The sequence below is a fragment of the Crinia signifera genome, chromosome 6, assembly GCF_055691185.1.
Source record: "Crinia signifera chromosome 6, ASM5569118v1, whole genome shotgun sequence".
Classification (NCBI taxonomy): domain Eukaryota; kingdom Metazoa; phylum Chordata; class Amphibia; order Anura; family Myobatrachidae; genus Crinia; species Crinia signifera.
Genome location: NC_139222.1, coordinates 104,094,143 through 104,112,141, shown reverse-complemented (window position 1 = coordinate 104,112,141; position 17,999 = coordinate 104,094,143). Strand labels below are relative to the sequence as shown.

The following is a 17,999-nucleotide window of genomic DNA, read 5'->3' as shown; positions in this document are numbered from 1 at the left end:
TCATACATCTTTGCTGCAGTTATGCCAAACAGCTTCGCCTGGCGTGCCAGGTTGTGTGAGAATCTTCTAGCATCAGGCATCTTTTTATCCCCATTATGCCATGAATTGGCGTAAACCGTCAGATTCCATGCAACTTTATATGTCAGATGTATTTCTTGCCGAAAAGCATATTATTTGCAACATAATGTAACTAGGGCGCACAAGGAGACACTGCTAAATAATTTGATATAGGACGCTTATATAAGACCCTGACGTTAGCAGACCTGCACGGAACCAGGCATCTCACACTGCATGGCGTATTGAGGCTAGATGTATGAAGACCTATGTTTACTTAATTCCATCTATTACTCCATGAAATGAATATCTGATGTGTGATTTGTACTGCAGGGATATGGATACGAACCTGTGCAATTGACCCACTCTCTATTCCACTTGAGAGAAACTTACAACTACTCACTTTGAGACTGGTCTGTGGCGGTCTCATCATGATGGGAAACCAGCAACTCTGTTCTGCAATGCTGATCCTTGTCATTGGCTACTTGTTTATCTTGTGGTGAAGGTGTTGGCGGCTTCCCATTACTGAAACTTGGCTGGCTTGCAGCTTTCCTGTGTAGAGTGCCTTCTCCTGTTAGGTCTTCACAAAGCTGGCTGAACATCTTCTTGTGATGGACACGGACAAATTTATGAAACTCTGATAGAGGGAAAGAAAGACCTTCTCAAGGGCTGGTTTAATCAAATGATTAAGAACATTTCATATTAGGATAAATACACAACCTTGGCACCTCTATAATGGTGTCTCAGCAGCAAAGGCCAATAGCCCAACACTTCCAGTTCTCACCTCTCAGTAAAGCATAATGCTCCTGCTTTTCTGTAAGTAATGCAACAATCTCACAGACCATAGCATCATAGTTGTCAGTTTTCTTGTAGGAAGAAAGGGCTACGGAGAAGCGCTGGAAATTAGAAGATCCCAAGGTCTCCTTCACTTGTTTCAGGTAAGCAGACACCTGTGTTTGCGGTTCTTTATTAGTGGGGCCGACCCCATAATTACTTGCAGGAGCTGTAGGGAAGAAACACTATATTTAGATATTATTGTAGCTGTAAAATCTCAAATGAAGACAAGTCTCAAGCTACACAAAACAGTAAAACAGGTACGGCGCTCAGCTCTTGCGCATATAAAATAATCATCAAAAATCATGACTGATTTTTTTGACATGTTCATCAGTTAAAGGGGTAGTTCTTGGAGGCCCAGCTCCCCCAAGCTGGGTAAAGCTAGAGGTAGAGTTGAAAGCACAGCTATAGCTGAGAGGCAGCCCAGAGCACACCTTCCGTGATGGAAGCCAGGTTTCTACAGACAATGAGCCAGATGCACTAAACTTCAAAAGTGAGAGTAATAAACAGCCAGCCAATCAGCTCCTGCCTGCTATGTCACTAGCTGTGTTTGAAAAATGTCAGGCAGGAGCTGATTGGAAGAAACTTCCGGAAGAGGCCGGGGATGGTCGCATGCACATGGAGCTCCGTCCCCCATCCACGGAGCTCCACCATCCCCGGCCTCAGGAGCATCGTGCAGCGGAGGGGACAGAGGCAGAGAAGGCGGGCGGGCAGCGGTGACAGAGGAGGAAGGAACTGTGCGCCGCAAGCGGAGGACACTGCTGGCCGGAGCTGGGAGAATGCTGACCCGAACACTGCCGCAGTTCACCTGTGTGATCATTTCACAAGCGCCACTCACCCCTCCGCCTCCCCCCCGGGACCCGCCGAGCATTCCGCCGCGCCCGCCGAGCTGACTGTGGCCTCCAGAGATTTGAGGCCTGGATCAAGTGGTGCAGCCGCGGCCTCTCCTGCTGGCTCTGACGCGGCCCCTGCATCATGGGTGACGCGGCCGGCGCATCGCGGCCGAAAAGCAAGCAACACCGGCCGGGGGGGGGGGGGGGAGGGAAACGACACCCTAGGACCACCTCCACTGCCCTATGGACGCAGGGATTCCGGGCAAAAGCAGACCAGCGGACCCGGTAAGAAGGGTCCCATACCCCCCCAGCTAGGGCAGGAGGCAGATCAGCCAGGGGGATCCCCAGAAATACATCCAGAGGCCGGTAGGATCATCCCCAACAGGCCGCACCAGCCTGGTTAACCCTGTGGTAGCTCTGCACCCTCCCCCCCCCTCCACTGACTCTCTCCCGGCCTCACTGACTCTGCCCCCTCCCCCCGCATCATCACCATCACCACCACCACCCACAGCTCTCCCACAGGAAGATTCAAGATGGCGCCGCAAATGGCTGCCTAGGAATTGTGCATATGTATCATGTGTTAACTGTACTGTCCCTGTTTAACTGTACTGTCCCTGCTTATATTGCTACCTACCTGGCTGCTGCAGCGACCAGTGGCACCCGCTGAATTGGCTGCCTAGGCGCTGTGCAGCTCGGCGGGTATGTGTTCCTTGTGTGATAACTGTACTGTCCCTGCTTGTATTGCTACCTACCTGGCTGCTGCAACGACCAGTGGCGCCGCTGAATGGCTGCCTAGGCGCTGTGCAGCTCGGTGGGTATATGTTCCCGGTGTGATAACTGTACTGTCCCTGCTTACATTGCTACCTACCTGGCTGCCGCAACGACCAGTGGCGCCGCTGATGGCTGCCTAGGCGCTGTGCAGCTCGGCGGGCATGTGATCCCCGCAAGTTATGTCTAAATGCTCTCAATGTAATGTGCATAATGTCTCAATGGAATGTATGTAATGTCTCCCCTCCTCTCCCTCGCCCCCGCCATTTCATCCCTGCTTGATGCTGCACTGTAGTCCACAAAAAATTCCTAGTGTGCGCAAGCACAGATGGCCAATAAAGTTGATTCTGATTGGCTGGATGTTTATCACTCTCCATTGTATCACTTTTGAAGCTTAGTGCATCTGGCCCAATGACAGAGGTGGGTAAATATACTGTACACAAGCACTATTGATCATCCTGTTAAAATGGAACATTTTGGAGTGATCAGCATCACACACAAAAACTCATCTGTACCACAGAGCTAGCAATCAAAGCCAGTGTTCGTATATAGTAACAGCTGGGTACACATATATACAATCGTCGGGCCATTCTTCCGTTCTGGGTCGGCCGTTCAATTGTATAGGTGTGTACGCTGTCCCGACTCCCTCTGTACGATCGATAAACGGACAAAAACGGTCTTGTCCGTCCATACTCGGTCGGTCGAAGGTTCAGTGCTGTTTAATTTTCATCCGACAGGACAGGACCATATCGGAACAAAAAGTGCAGTGTGTATGCACGTTCGATCGATATGCTGGCCGTTCTTGCAACTATACTGCCAAAGCTGGAAAGCCCATGTGGGCGTTCTGTAGCTGCATGATCTCTCCTACAGCAGAAGAAGCGTTCACCTCTCCCCATGTATATTTAAAGAAATAATCATAACATACATGCACCCCATCTTTATAGCAGGTCGCTGTAACTGTCCCTAGTCACCCTGCCGGCTGCTATAAAGACAGGGGAAAGTGTATAGAGTCAGCCGGCAGGGTGAATATGGACATATACGGCAAACTGATATAAAGACGGGGGAAAGTGTCTACAGTCAGCCGGCAGGGTGACTATGGACAGATACGGCAAACTGCTATAAAGACGGGGGAAAGCGTCTACAGTCAGCCGGCAGGGTGACTATGGACAGATACGGCAAACTGCTATAAAGATGGGGTATGCGACTACAGTCAGTTTGACGTATCTGTCCATAGTCACCCTGACAGCTGACTAGCACGTACCCGCAGAATGTTTGAATCTCATGAGTAGACAATGTGTCGACACACCGTGTCACTTAGATTGCCAGTGTTTGCACTGGATACAACTTGTCAGGCACTTGTGATGAAATAAAAGAAGTTTGAGAGTAAACTCTCAGAGCGCACTAATTCAATAATAAATGGTTTACTACAATTAAAAATCAAACTGAGAAGCAGCACAGTTAATAAGGGACAATAAAAGTACACAATTACATATAAAACATTAGCCACTCATTTCCACGATAAAGCAAAAGTAATTGATCCTCTCAGACAAAAATGACTATGGACAGATACAGCAAACTGCTATAAAGACGGGGTATGCGACTACAGTCAGTTTGCTGTATCTGTCCATAGTCACCCTGCCTGACTGTAGACGCTTTTCCCGCTCTTTATAGCAGTGACTAGATGTGTGTCTCATTCAGTTTGCTATTTTGTATAACACCTACTTATTATTTGTATCCTTTTAGTTCTATCTAAATTCCAGTGGTTTTTGATATTTTCTTTCTGGGCTTCTTGCCAATTTCTAATTGTATCCACTTCAGGGATACTTTGTTTCTATTCACCTAATCCTGTTCTGCCAGCTTTTATAGGATTCCTCACCCTTTGGGTTCGTTTGCAGCAGCAGGTATGCGGGCTTGTATTAACCCCTGCAATGCCAATTATAATTCTGCTGTTGTTTTTTCAAGAAGCTCTCAATGTTGAGGGATATATAATCTTTATCATACAAAACACCACTATTATTATGTGGCTGCGTTCAAGCTGCACATTAATGAGTAAGTATTCTCTGTTTGTTGTGGGTACTTCCTAGATTATATTTATAGGAAACTGGTATTATTCTGTTTTACTTTTGTGCCTTTGCTCTCGGCTGGTGTCGGTGTCTATTCTTTGCCTTTTATGAGAGAGCTGGTTAGCACCCTTCTTCTGGTTACAGTCACCACTTTAGTATAGCAATTGCCGGGGATGGTTTGTGCTTTGTTTCAATGTCTGAGCAATGTGCACTTGTATTGTGTTTTTTCAATTTCTTATAGTGGAGATACAGTACTTCCTTTTATTAAGGGGGTACTGTGTGTCAGTTGAGTTGCCACTGCCCGCTGTCACTGGCGTTTGTCTTGCGCTTTAAGCAGTCTGTGTGAGCATGTGATGTATTATTAATATTTCTTGCATCACATTTATCGTTGAAAGCGCAGTCTCGTATATTATATGTATTCACTGCAAGCGTTCCTTGCACCATGTCTCATCAAAGCTAGCAGTCTCCACAACAATTGCCTCTTCACATTTACATCTATATTTAATGTTCTTAACACTAGCACCTTCTTTTTATTATTTATATGGGGTGTTATACTCGTCACTAAGTCCCCTTTCCCCTGTCGCTGCCGGCGTCCGTACTCAGCAGCATGCATGCTTTAACGGGTCAGCCAGCTTTTCTCTCCCTCTCACATGTGCGGTGTCTCCGCCGTGCACAAGCAGTGAGACATGTCTTTGTTTTGTATGCCCTTAACCCAGCCCATTATGATAATTTTGTTTATATATATCGTGTCAATAGCCCAAATCGAGAGTGTGTGTACGGTGGTACAATCTTTTTCTTGCGACTGCTTGGACAGGAGTACATCGGACGTCGGAAGTAAAATTGTACAGGTGTGTACGCGCGTATCGGCTGTTTGTAGACGGTCCGACGTGTCTATGGTCGGTCGAACGGTGGGAAGAAAACAGGGATTGTATAGATGTGTACCCAGCTTTAGTATGGCCCATGAATTAGCAGTTTAAGATTGCCACAATTAAACCGATCACCCAAATACTATTCATCAACTGCACCAAATTTAATAGAATCATTTGTGCACCGATGAAAAACTGGCCAGTGAAGATTAAGAGGTTCGGACTGTGGAACATTGTAGGTAAACATGATTGTTAAAGTAGAAGTGTGTTTATGTATATGCAAAACTATAGTATTTGAACTGTTTATTAATTACACTGTTGCCTTATTCCATGCCCATATGCTGTGTTGTATACATTTGAAGTGTTGCTTGTATAGATTACATTGAATGAATATATGATATAGTCTATTATACACTGCTCATAATTGTACATAAAAGAAGTTGCTGAATGTTGAGATCCAGCTTAATAAAAAAAACATTGTAATGTTCATATAGTCATATTCCGGTGGGGCTTTTAGACCAACTGCTTTCTCTGCTGATTTGTTGGAACAATAGGAACATCAGGAATGACCAGAACGGCGAGTATATCACACGGAGTTGATCCTCAATCACAGTCGCAAACATTTTTTAATATATTGTATATCAAAATCTGTTTACAATTGACCTCTACTATTACTGCATGAGGGAAAATAAAACGCTGATCCGGTTATTGGCTGAATGACCATATGCTTGGTTGTACATAGGGTGGCCAATCCCGGGATCGGGATCCATGGGATTTGGCCCCCAAAACACCGTGATTTCAATCAGTCTAATGCCGGGCAGCATCTGAGCGGGTGCTCAGCAGCTGCCCGGCTTCTCCCGTCCCGGGCAGCGAGGCTCTGCGCAGCGTGACGTCACGCACAGGCTGTCTGCCTCCGTCCTATCCCGGACCAGCCCGCACACCTGCCCACCAGCACGGGCTCCATCACCCCGGCTCGTCCACCTACACGGCTGCACCACGCATCTGTTAGTAAATATGCGGGGCGGCCGAGGTGGGTTTTTAATAGTAGGGAAGCCAATCCTGGGATTGGGCATTTTTCAATCCCGAATTCCGGGATTGAAAAAAATGCCCCGGGATTGGCTTCCCTAGTTGTACATGAGATACTTAGTCAGAAGTCTGCAGCCTGTGGGCTATTTAATATGTCATATATTTAGATAAAAGACCACAGTGATTCAGGTCCTGAGATCACATACATATATTGCCATATATTAAAAAAAGAGAACCGCTTCTGCCAAACCTAGCAATTAACATGTTTTTTTTTTCTATTAATACTTCCCTCTGCACAATGATAGAGCATAAATAAACCATGAATGCATTCAGTACAGGTCACGAGTCCCAAAAATGTGTTTATTCAATCTTTATGATGCATTAGTAAGTCTAGTCACCTGCAGAAATGCGTAGAGCAGAAAACCCCTATATAAAAAGGAGCATGTTATGAAAGTCTGTCTGCTAATGACTCATGACCAGACACAAGTCACCTTAACGCAAGTATTGTGAAACAGTTGCAAACATTTCTAATCCAGTGTAGTCAGGCACAATCACTCTTATTTTTTTTTTAAACTTACCATTCGAATCCCATTCTCTGATTCTATCCTGGTGACGCAGCTGACCTTGGAATGTAGTAGGGTCCGAAGGAGCCAGGCACCTATGCTAAACTTTGAAGAGATGCTGGCTCCTCCCTTCTGCATCCCATGATTCCGTAGTTCAACTTCCAGAGCACACTAGGATACAATAACTCAGTACAACGCCTGAACATATTATATGCCAAATCAATTAACATCACCATTATAACAACATGACAATACATGAAAACGGCATTACTTAATGAGCGTAAGGGAGGGATCACTGGTCACCAGGATAGAATCAGTGAAAGGGATTTAAACGGTTCTTACAAAAATCCCTTTTTCTCATTCATCTATCCTGGTGACGCAGCTGACCTTGGGACATTCAAGAGCCGGTCCTTTGGGAGGGTACGCTCAGGTCTGCAGTTCTCATCACTGCTCGCCCGAATGATGCGTCCTCTGACGCGAACTCATTGAACCTGTAAAATTTGGTGAAAGTGTGAACAGACTTACTTGTTCAGCCGTAGCTCCATGGCGAACCGCCCACAAGGCAGCAACTGACCTAGTGGTATGAGCATTGATCCTGGAAGGCACCGGTCTGCCAACTTTAGTGAAGGCAAAAGTAATTACTGACCTCAACCACCTAGCAATGGTCTGTTTAGAAGCAGGCCAGCCCTTTTGTGTACATCATACAGCATCAATAAAGAATCTGTTCTACAGAGATCTTTCACTCTGTCCACATAAATGCGGAAAGCGTGAACAACATCCACATTTTTCAGTTTGTCCCTTCTCCTGGTTTCAATTTCTTGGTGTCAATAAAACGAAGAAACAACTTTAGGCAAAAACTTAGGAACTGTCCAAAGCACAGCTTTATCATTGTGAAAAACCAAAAACGGAGACTTACAAGATAACGCTCCTTATTCAGAAACACGCCTAGCTGAGGCGATTGGCAACAAAAAAGTAAATTTCCATGTCAGAAATTTTAGGTCAGCCGACCTTAAGGGTTCAAACTGAGGCTTCTGTAAAACTGACAACACCAAGGATAAATCGCATGGTGCCACCGGCTGCTTATAAGGAAGTTTCGATCTAGTAACCCCTTGCAAAAAAGTCTGTACCTCCGGTATCAAGGCCACTTTCTTTTGAAAATAAATAGACAAGGCCGAAATCTGTACCTTCAAGGACTGAAGACTCAGTTCCGAGGAAAAACCATCTTATAAAAATTCCAATAGTCCAGAGACCTTAAATCGAGAAGTGTGAACCCTCTGACGTTCACACCATCTAATGTAAATCTCCCAGACTCTATAATAGTTCTTCGAAGAAGCATTTCTCATAGTTGAAATTACAGCATCTGAAAACCTCTTTAGGATAGAGGCCTCAAAAGCCAGGCCGTCAAATTCAATTAGAGCTAGGTCCTGATGACAAAACGGACCTTGTCTGAGCAGGTCTGGCCGTAGAGGAAGACTCCGCGACTGTCGACAGCCTCCGAATGCTGGAATACCAAGATCTTCTTGGCCAATCCGGTTCTACCAGTATCACGGCTGTCCCCTGTGATCTCACCCTCTGCAACACCTGGGCAATCATTGGAAATGGTGGGAACACATAAGCCAACTCGAACTTCCAAGGTACCGTCATGGCATCAGCTGCCCAAGCTAGAGGGTCCCTGGTCCTCGCACAGAATCTGGGAACTTAGCAATAGTGCCTGGACGCCATCTTCTGGAAGGCCCTAACGAGCCACAATCTCCTGAAAGACTTGGTGATGTAATGCCCACTCTCCCTCCATAAGTTTCTCCCTGCTCAGGAAATCTGCCTCCACATTCCGGACTCCTGGGATGAATACAGCAGAGATGTCTGGAACATTGATCTCTGCCTACTAAAAAATTCTCGACACTTCTGTCATCGCCATCTTGTTGCGCGTGCCCCCTTGGTGGTTCAAGTATGCCACAGACGTGGTCCGACTGGATGCGAATAGGAAAACCTTTTAGACTCTCTTCCGCTTGTGACACTGTCTGCCACACAGCCTGCAAATCCAGAACATTTATCGGAAGCACCGATTCCTCCCTGGACCACTGGCCCTGTAACCTTAAGTCCAGTACTACTGCTCCCCAGCCCTTGAGAATGGCGCCGGTGGTGACCACCAGCCGGTCCCACGACTGGAGAGAGCGACCCCACTGGAGTGAGTCCACATCTGTCCACCAAAGCAATGCTGTCCTTGTTTCCATAGTCAAGATCACTTTCTCTGACTTCATGGTCTTGGTATCTCCTGACCAACATGCCTGAATGTTCCACTGAAATGATCGAGAATCTCGAAAGTTGCCACCATCTTTCCTAATAACTTGAGGCAATGCCATACTGATGGGCCCAGTGACCTCAGAATCGACTAAACCAGCTGAAAAATGTCCGTGGCCTTCACTTCCGGAAGGAATACACGATGTAGATGTGTATCCAGTATAACTCCCCGAAACTGCAGTCTCTGAGAAGGACACAAGTGAGACTTTTGAAGATTCAGGATCCACCCGTGGTCCCTTAAGAACAGAATTGCCACTGACAGATCTCTTTGCAATTTATCTGCTGACTCTGCTTTGAACAGCAGGTCATCCAAAAATGGAATGACCACTATACCCCATAGTCTGATGGTAGCTGCCATGACTGCCATCATTTTTGTTAACACCCTTGGGGCTGTAGCCACGCCCAAAGGGAAGCTCTTGAAACTGCAGGTGTAAATCCCCTATTGCAAAACGCAGTACGGATTGATGTTCTCTGCAAATGGGAACGTGTAAATACGCGTCTTGATTGTCCATGGACACTAGAAATTCCCCTGGTTCCAGGCTCAGCAGAACCGACCTCAGGGACTCCATCCTGAAATGGTCCACCCACAAGTGGAGATTCAGAGACTTCAGATTTAAGATTGGTCTAAAAGTATTGTCCGGCTTTGGTACTAAGAAAAGAATGGAGTAAAACCCCTCCTTTCCTTCCTCTTGCTGTACCGGAACTACCACACCCTTCTCCAGGAGAGATCTTGCCGCCCCCAAAAGGGTTGATCTGAGTCAAGTTTCTCTGGGTAACGGAGAGGGTATAAACCTTCTTGGGGGAACACCCTTCAAGTTTATCCTGCACCCCTGGTACACCACATTGAGGACCCAAGGATCCTGACCTAACAAGGTCCAAGTGTCCCGATACTGCAAGAGGCGACCCCCACACTGATCACAGATTGGGGAGTCTCCGACCCGTCATGCTGAGGGCTTCTCCTCCCCTTTGGAAGCCTGTTTCTTTTCAAAGGCTCCGGAGCGGGATTTTGGAGCTTTTGCTTTTCCAACAGCGAACCGTCCTCTACTTGACTGACCCCTTGAAGATGCACCTCCCCAAAAGGAAGGCCAAAAGGAGGAATGAAAGGCAGCAAACCTTGATGAACCTTGTTTCGCTGCTGGTGTAGGAAGAAAGGTACTCTTTCCACCTATTGCTTGCTTAATAATGGCTTCCAACTCCGAACCAAAAAGAAATTCCCCTTTAAAAGCCAAAGCCTCAAGGGATTTCTTGGCCTCCCAGGCCTTGAGCCACAAAACTCTACAAGCATGGACAGAAACTGCCGATATCTTGGACAGCATTCTAACCTCCTCCTCACCAGCCTCGCAAGTATACTCTGCGGCGGCCTTCAATTTCTCTGCCAAAGCCAAGGCTTCCGTATCTGGCTGTAGGAAAGAGCAGAGGGTATTAGCCCAGACTATCATAGCTTTGGACACCCATGCGGAAGCAATTACAGGCCTAAGAGCAAAACCCACACCTTCAAATGCTGCTTTTAAGCAACCCTCCATTTTTTATCCACCGGGTCTTTAAATGCAGCCCCGCCTTGCACAGGCAAAACCGTAGCCTTTGACAGACTAGCGACCGGAGCATCTACGAAGGTAACTTTTCCCCACAACTTAATATGCTCCTCCGGCATAGGGTATAAGCTCAAGTATCTTTTAGGTAACAGGATCTTCTTATTGGGCATTTTCCAAGCCCCTCCTAACAAGTCCTGCATACCCTCATCCGAGGGGAAAGTGACTGCATCACTGCGCGGTCTCTTGAAAACTCCTTGAACAGTAGCTTTATCTTCTTCAGATAAATTGAAAGCCTGCTTAACAGCCAACATTAAATGTTCAATACCGAGTACAGAAATATCCAACTCATCTGTACATCTCAGGTCCACACTCTCCCTCCTCCTCGGAATCCACATTGAGGATAGGAAGAGAGGATACAGATTGTCTAGAAGACTCCTCAGGCTCCTTAGAAAACTGATCTATGAGAGCATTAAACTTCTGAATGCCCTGCGCAGTGTCCTGCATGACCTGCAAAAGGGCCGGCTCCCCCTGTGATAAGGGAATGGAACCAGTGGACTGTTGAGAGGACTGTTGAGAGGATGACAATGGTCTAGGGGATCTCATTAACTCATCCCTCTGTCTAACACTTGCACCAAAGCAGTGACAGACTTGCCTAAGGCAGCAGCCCACGCAGGCTTGGCTGTTCCTCCCTCTGAGCTTGTGCTCCCCTGGGTACAGCTTCACACACAGGGCAAATATCCCCTTGAGCCATCTGTTCTGGTCTTAAAATCAAGCCCACAAAATTTGCAGGGGTTTAACAAGGCCATCGATCCCTCCCCCATAACAGCAGAATGCCTTTCTGTCATGATTAAATATCACAGTGCAAGATGTCAGGCGACAGTACTAAGCCAAAGTATTCCAGAGTACTATTATCTGTCTGTTGGTGGACCCTTCTGGTCAGCGGGGGTATCGATACCCATGAGAAGCTCGTCACTCTACAGGAAAAAACCTTTAGCTCCGCAGCACAGTGCTTTCCAAAGGCACCAAACAGAGTGAAAGGAAGAGACCATTGTCCCTGCTCCAGCGGGGTCTGTGGCTCTTTGGTGCTATCTACCCCCTGGAAGCCCCTCCTTCAGTTGCCTTCTCCTCTTTCTAGTGCCTCCCCCTCGGCCGGGGATCACTCGGGATTGCCGTGTCCAGGCTCCTGTAACAGGCTGTGCCCTCCGTTATGGAGTCCAGCCTGAAAGCTCTGTGAAAATGGCAGCCGCCATATTGGAGGATCCTTCACCTACGATCCTCCCCTGTGGGGAGATGGACCCGGAGTCCCCAAAAGCCCAGGAAGCTTCTTCCGCTGTGAAGCTGTAAGCGCTGTACAGAGAGACCAGATAGTGTCTCTTTGCACACAGGACGCTGACAGGACGCGCTTCTGTCAGCTCCTGCTGCGCTGTCAGTGTTAGGATTCTCATATAATCCTCACACTGCCGTCTGTCCTAACAGCAGCAGCCTGTTCAGCATAGCACCCACTCCCGTAGGCACCTAAGAAGAACTAATCATGGGATGCAGTGGGGAGGAGCTTGCCTCTCTTTAAAAGTTTAGCATAGGTGCCTGGCTCCTACGGACCCTACTCCATCCCAAGGTCAGCTGTGTCACCAGTATAGATAAAAGAGAAATGTACATATATTTTGTTTGACATTGGAAAAAAGGAACACAAATATAATGGATTAATGTAATGATACTGGCAAGCATATACAATGGACAGAGATGTGATAAAATAAGGAAACCAATCAAAAGCTTATTCTGGTTTGTTATGAAGGTGGAAATGGGACTGATTATACCAATATCAGAATGTAGAGTTGCGTGATACAGTAAATAAGATACTGAAGTCCCAGTAATGGTGTAGAAATGCGACTGCACCCAAGAATAGGGATTTTGGAACAATGTTGCATTACTTCATTAAAACAAAAGTGTGTGTGTGTGTGTGTGTGGGGGGGGGGGGGGGGGGGCAGGAGCATAACTACTATGGCATAACTACCATGTGCGAATAGAGTACCATAGAAGTCATACCGTCTCCAGCATCTGGCCGCAGCGAAGGGAAGAAATGGCCAAGCGTTAGGTGTACAATTGTTGGAATTTTCACTTACCGCTGCACTGATGAAGGCTTAACCATTGATCGAGATTAGGTAGAGGATGACCAAATTTTTGCTCCCAAGCACGTACATATACAGAACTTTGCAAAGGTTTTGGGCAAGTGTGTAAAAAAACGCTCTACGTAAACAAGAATGCTTAAAAAATATAAGTGTTACTAGTTTATATTTATCAATGGAAAAAAAGTTTGGGGCTGCATTTCAGTTGGAGTTATGGATTTGGTCAGGATTAATGATGTTCCCCAATGCTAAAAAATACAAGCAGGTACTTTTCCATCATGCAGTACCATCAGGGAGGCATCCGATAAGCACCAAATGTATTTTGAATCAGGATAAGGACTCCAAACATACAGCCAATGTCATTAAGAACTATCTTCAGCGCAAAGAAGTAGGGATGATATGGCCTTCACAGTTACCTCACCTCAATATAGAATCTGTCTGGGATTACACGAAGAGACTGAAGCATTTAAATCAAGCCTACATCCACAGAAGATCTGTGGTTAGTTGGAACAACCTCACTGTCTACAGTAGTTCCTAGGAAAATGTATGCGGTTTTGAAGGCCAAATATTGAGCTTTAATTTAGATTTAGTTTCTGTTCATTTTGTTAATTGAGAAAAAAATAAATGAGCACTGTTATTTTATAAAGCAAGATGTAGATCTCGATACCATCCACTGGAAATACTGCGTGCTGGTAAAGATGTGAGATCATTCCTTTTAACGATCCCATACACTAGTCCGATTTGGTCACTTTTCACCCAATTCCCGATGGATCAGGCCAAGAAATCTGGTGAAAAGTGGCCAAATCGGATGTGTCTGACATCCGATCCAATGCGCAGACCCGTGCCCATCGGATCTGAGGCGGAGATCAGACCTGCTACATGACCGACCTCAGACTCGACCACCCTCCCGCAGCGGGATCGCATGCGATAGCTCACATGCAGAAGGACCACATGCGATTTACCACCTGCGATAGTCCCAGGCAGCTCAAGGGGGATTGGCTGGCCATACACTGTTGCGACTTCCCGCAGTAGTGTATGGTCACCTTTAGATCTTACACAGCAATGCATCAAGTCTTTAATTTGAGCTACAGTTTTTAAAAAGAGGTTTATCTCAGCTGCAACTGTACAGAGTGAGTGATTGCCTAGTCTTTTTTCCTTCATAGTTAAATTTGAGTTGCAATTCCTTAATCTTCAAAAAGTTAAAACTGGTGAATCAATCCAATTTCTATACTGGCTGAAAAGAGTGTCTAGCCCAGAGGTTCCCAAATGCAGTCCTCAAGACCCCCGCAATGGACAACTTTTTTTTATATAGCCATGCTGGGCACCAGGTGACTTAATTAGTAAATCAGTTAATTTGGTTTAACCATCTGTGCTGAGCAATGGATATACTTATTGTAGTACCTTGCAGACTGTTTGGGAAACCCTGGTTTAGCTATAATCATGTGTTAGACAAGTGGTGTGGAGATCAGCAGTGCATGTTTTACAGGTCTCCTCAAATCACAATTGAAATAATTGTCCTATGCAACCAAGTACAGTTAGGGGTCCCCGAGGACCTTAAGAAAAGATCTTTACACTTCTACCGCTGTCACACCGCAAATGCCGGGTCACACCCGGATTTTGGACTCTGTTCTGCCCTGGGAGCGACACATCATTTATGATAACTGCTGCTCTGCTTATTGCCGGGTCACTGATGTCATCTGGGGGCGGGGCACTAGTGTGTTAGGATGGGGAGGAGGCAGCAATAAAATAATGCTGCTGCCTCCTCCATAGAAGTGAACAGGTTCACACATCCCAGCAACCCGGGTCCGAACCGGGATTTACCCTTCTTTTAACTGGGGTCCGATAGCCGTGTTGCTGGACCCAGGACTTTTCAAAAGGCCCTTTCACAACGCACAGTGACCCGGGTCAGATTTGGGTTATTTGTGCAGTGTGAAAGAGGTATACCTGACTTTTCTTGGACACCTTACTGATCAATTACAGGCCAGGGAGGTTAAAGAGTGTCCAAAATATATATCATCAAAGGTGATTACATATGGGGTCATCCTAGTAAATAAGCTAGAGCAGTGGTTCCAACTTTCTTGAACAGGGAGCCCTAGAATATCTGCATTTGTTCAAGGCACCCCTAGTCACAAAGTTTCTTATGGAGAAATAAAAATAAATAAATAAATAAATTGTGCTTAATGGTCACCCTCAGATTCAGTTATGTGGTGGGGAACATAGCTGTGGTTCTAATTTACCAGCACTGGTTTGGCCTATCACTTTGAGCATAATAAGTTCTGGTCATGGACTCTCACCCCGAGGCACCCTTGCAAACATCCCGAGGCACCCCAGGGTGCTTAGACATACGTACGACTCATAGCACGCATGCAACCGAGTAAGTCCTGGGCTACGCACAGACTGCACACACTGAAAAAATAATTTTGTGGCGAGCAGCTTACAAATGGATTTGAGGCAAATCGCTGATCTAGCAATTCGCAAGCTTGCACAGGGCTCTGTGATTTAGCAGAGCAGCAATCGGGTCTGATTGACCCCCATAGTTGCCAGTAATAACAAATGACAGCTAAATGTCTGACAAGGAGCGTTAACTTATTCTTAAATGAATAACAACTAAATGAATCTGGCAATACACCTCTTTCCAATAGGTCAATATGAATTCTGGTAACACACTATGTACTCAATCATCCACAGTACTCCTCTTACAAATAATATTAGTTTCTATGGCTTGTCTGATGTAAGAAGTATCATGAGAACTAAGGACCATCAGCAGTCTACCCTACACCAATACTTTATTACAGCGAAGATCTGCACTAGTGGAGACTGCTTCTATCACAAGGATGCCATATCAAAGCCCAAATTATTTAGACAGTATGCAGTTACAATACAGACAGTGAAAATAAAGTCCATTATAAGACTGACTGCAAAATGTCAACATGGCCAAAATGACAACATAAACAAAGTCTACAGGGTTATGATGCTGATAATATGTAGACACAGACAACAGTGAAAAAAGATTACATACATAGGACACATAGAACAATACAGGGTACACAGAACTAAACAGTAACGGAAGCACAAGTACGCCCAGGTATGCTATCCATTAGCAGCACAATACTTACAGTACACAATACAGCTGAGATGTAGGGAAGCAGAGGAGCAGTCTGCATGTTACCTGGGGCTAGTTGTCAGTGGTAAAGTGTAGTAAGACGGCTGTAAGGAAGGAGGGAAGAGGGCCCTGCTCTAAGGAACTTACAGTCTAAAGGGAGAGGGAGACAGACCGGCGACATGAGGGAAAGGCACGTAGGCCTGAAACCAAAAAGGGAGCATGGCAGGGACGGCCAGGACATGACGCGGCAGGTACTGAGAGTAGCCACGGAATAGGTTATGCAGGAGGGTACGTAATGGTTAAACATAAAAATAGTGTCCCACTGAGAGAAGTGCGTTACACATTCACAAACACTGGGCCTCTTAGGTCGACCACATTGTCACATGTGCCTAATATGACCAGTGTTTACCTTCTTAGGGAAGAACATAGTGCATACAGTTACATTTCCCTAAATGTCACAATCATTTTCATCTATATAACTTTGTGACGATATAGAAGATCAGGAACAAAGAAAGTGGTGAGTATATTGAAACTAAAAATTGCTAAGTCACGATAACAGGCTCACTTTATTACTTCCCATTATACAGCCTAATACAATGGAAATATGCTGTTAGTTGGGATAAAGGACTGAATGAATGCATTCATACTAGGCGGCACTCCTGAGTCTCCAAGGCTTGAAGTCAAGTGCAGGTACATGTTTACCTTTCGGTGAACATGTCCCCATCCTCAGAACTCATAGGGCCGCGCCCATTGTGGCTTATACACAGGCTTATTTGTTCCCAGGACCCTGGTAATTGCAACCAAATCCTGTGACAACTGCTCACTGTCTGGACCATTATGTACACAGCCGCTTCGAGCGATCCTATGAGTAGTTATTTCAGCTAGGAGGTCCGGATTTCCTTTTGCAGGCCGCATTTAACGACTTTCTTTGAGACTGTGATGGGCCCGGGGTGTGCAATACTCAGCCACTATGCTGCTATTAGCAGTGTCGGCCGCTACCCAACACATCTATTTGCATTCACCGTTTTTGTGGAAATTGCTGCAGAGAGAAGGGATGGTAGACTGGGCCTAATGATGCCAAGTGCCCAACTAATCAGTCCCAGTACTAAATATCAAATTAAATGTTTGCAAGTGTGTGTCGCACCAGGAAAGCAGAGTATAACAGATGTAAGCTCACATTGCACAAGTGTCCAATATCACGCTGGAGCACAACTAAAGAGGGTGTACACTTTATCAGAGACCTTGTATCCTCCTACTTCGTGTGCATCAATTACATTCTCCACGCATCTAAATCCCATTCCAAGAGTCTAAATAGAAATACTGTAATATGTAAACTGGATGGATAATTATCCCAGACCTCTGGCCCTGTGAAGTGCTTGAGAGGAAGGGGTTCGTCATCTTATCCTCCTCAGCTGATAGAGAGTCTGCCAAAGCCAGTGTTTCTGCAGTGGGTCCTAAACTTGGTGTGTCTCTGCTCCCTGACTGCAACTTCCAAGCATAGCTGGACAGCACCTGAACACACACCTTTCTTCAAGTCCATCAAATGTCTGGCCTGCAGGCACAGTCCAAGCCCCCAAGCCCGCACCAGAGCTTCACAGCAGCCCTGAGATGCAACCACCATGCTGCAGGTAGGGAGAGGGGAACAATTTTGTTTTTGAGAAGTGCAGGAGAAAAATATAAAAAGTAAAAATATAAAAACTAAATATTCTAACCAGCCTCATGTGGACATACTACTTATAATGTAGAGCTATTCAGTGCTAGCTTTACAGTCCTCATTATATCCCATTGTGAAGTTTACCCTAGATTCACTCCTCAACCCCATCAAAAATGAATTGGTAACACAGAGCATTTTTATTATGTAGAAATATAGGTTCCATGTCACAATTATTTAAGAAGCGAGGACGACGTGTTTGGCACAAGATACTACTTTCAAAGT

At 45.8% G+C, this 17,999-nt stretch overlaps 1 protein-coding gene across 5 annotated transcripts in view; it reads right to left on the bottom strand.

Moving 5' to 3' along the window:
- RTEL1 (regulator of telomere elongation helicase 1) overlaps positions 1–17,999 on the bottom strand; it is a 97,169-nt gene that overhangs the window by 18,772 nt on the left and 60,398 nt on the right. For all 5 annotated transcript variants that reach the window (XM_083146680.1, XM_083146678.1, XM_083146681.1 and 2 more), the window contains exons 31-32: positions 839–1,057; positions 458–691 (exon numbers count right to left, since the gene is read on the bottom strand). In XM_083146680.1, coding sequence (XP_083002806.1) covers positions 458–691; positions 839–1,057 — 453 coding nt within the window. The remainder of the gene's footprint in view (positions 1–457; positions 692–838; positions 1,058–17,999) is intronic.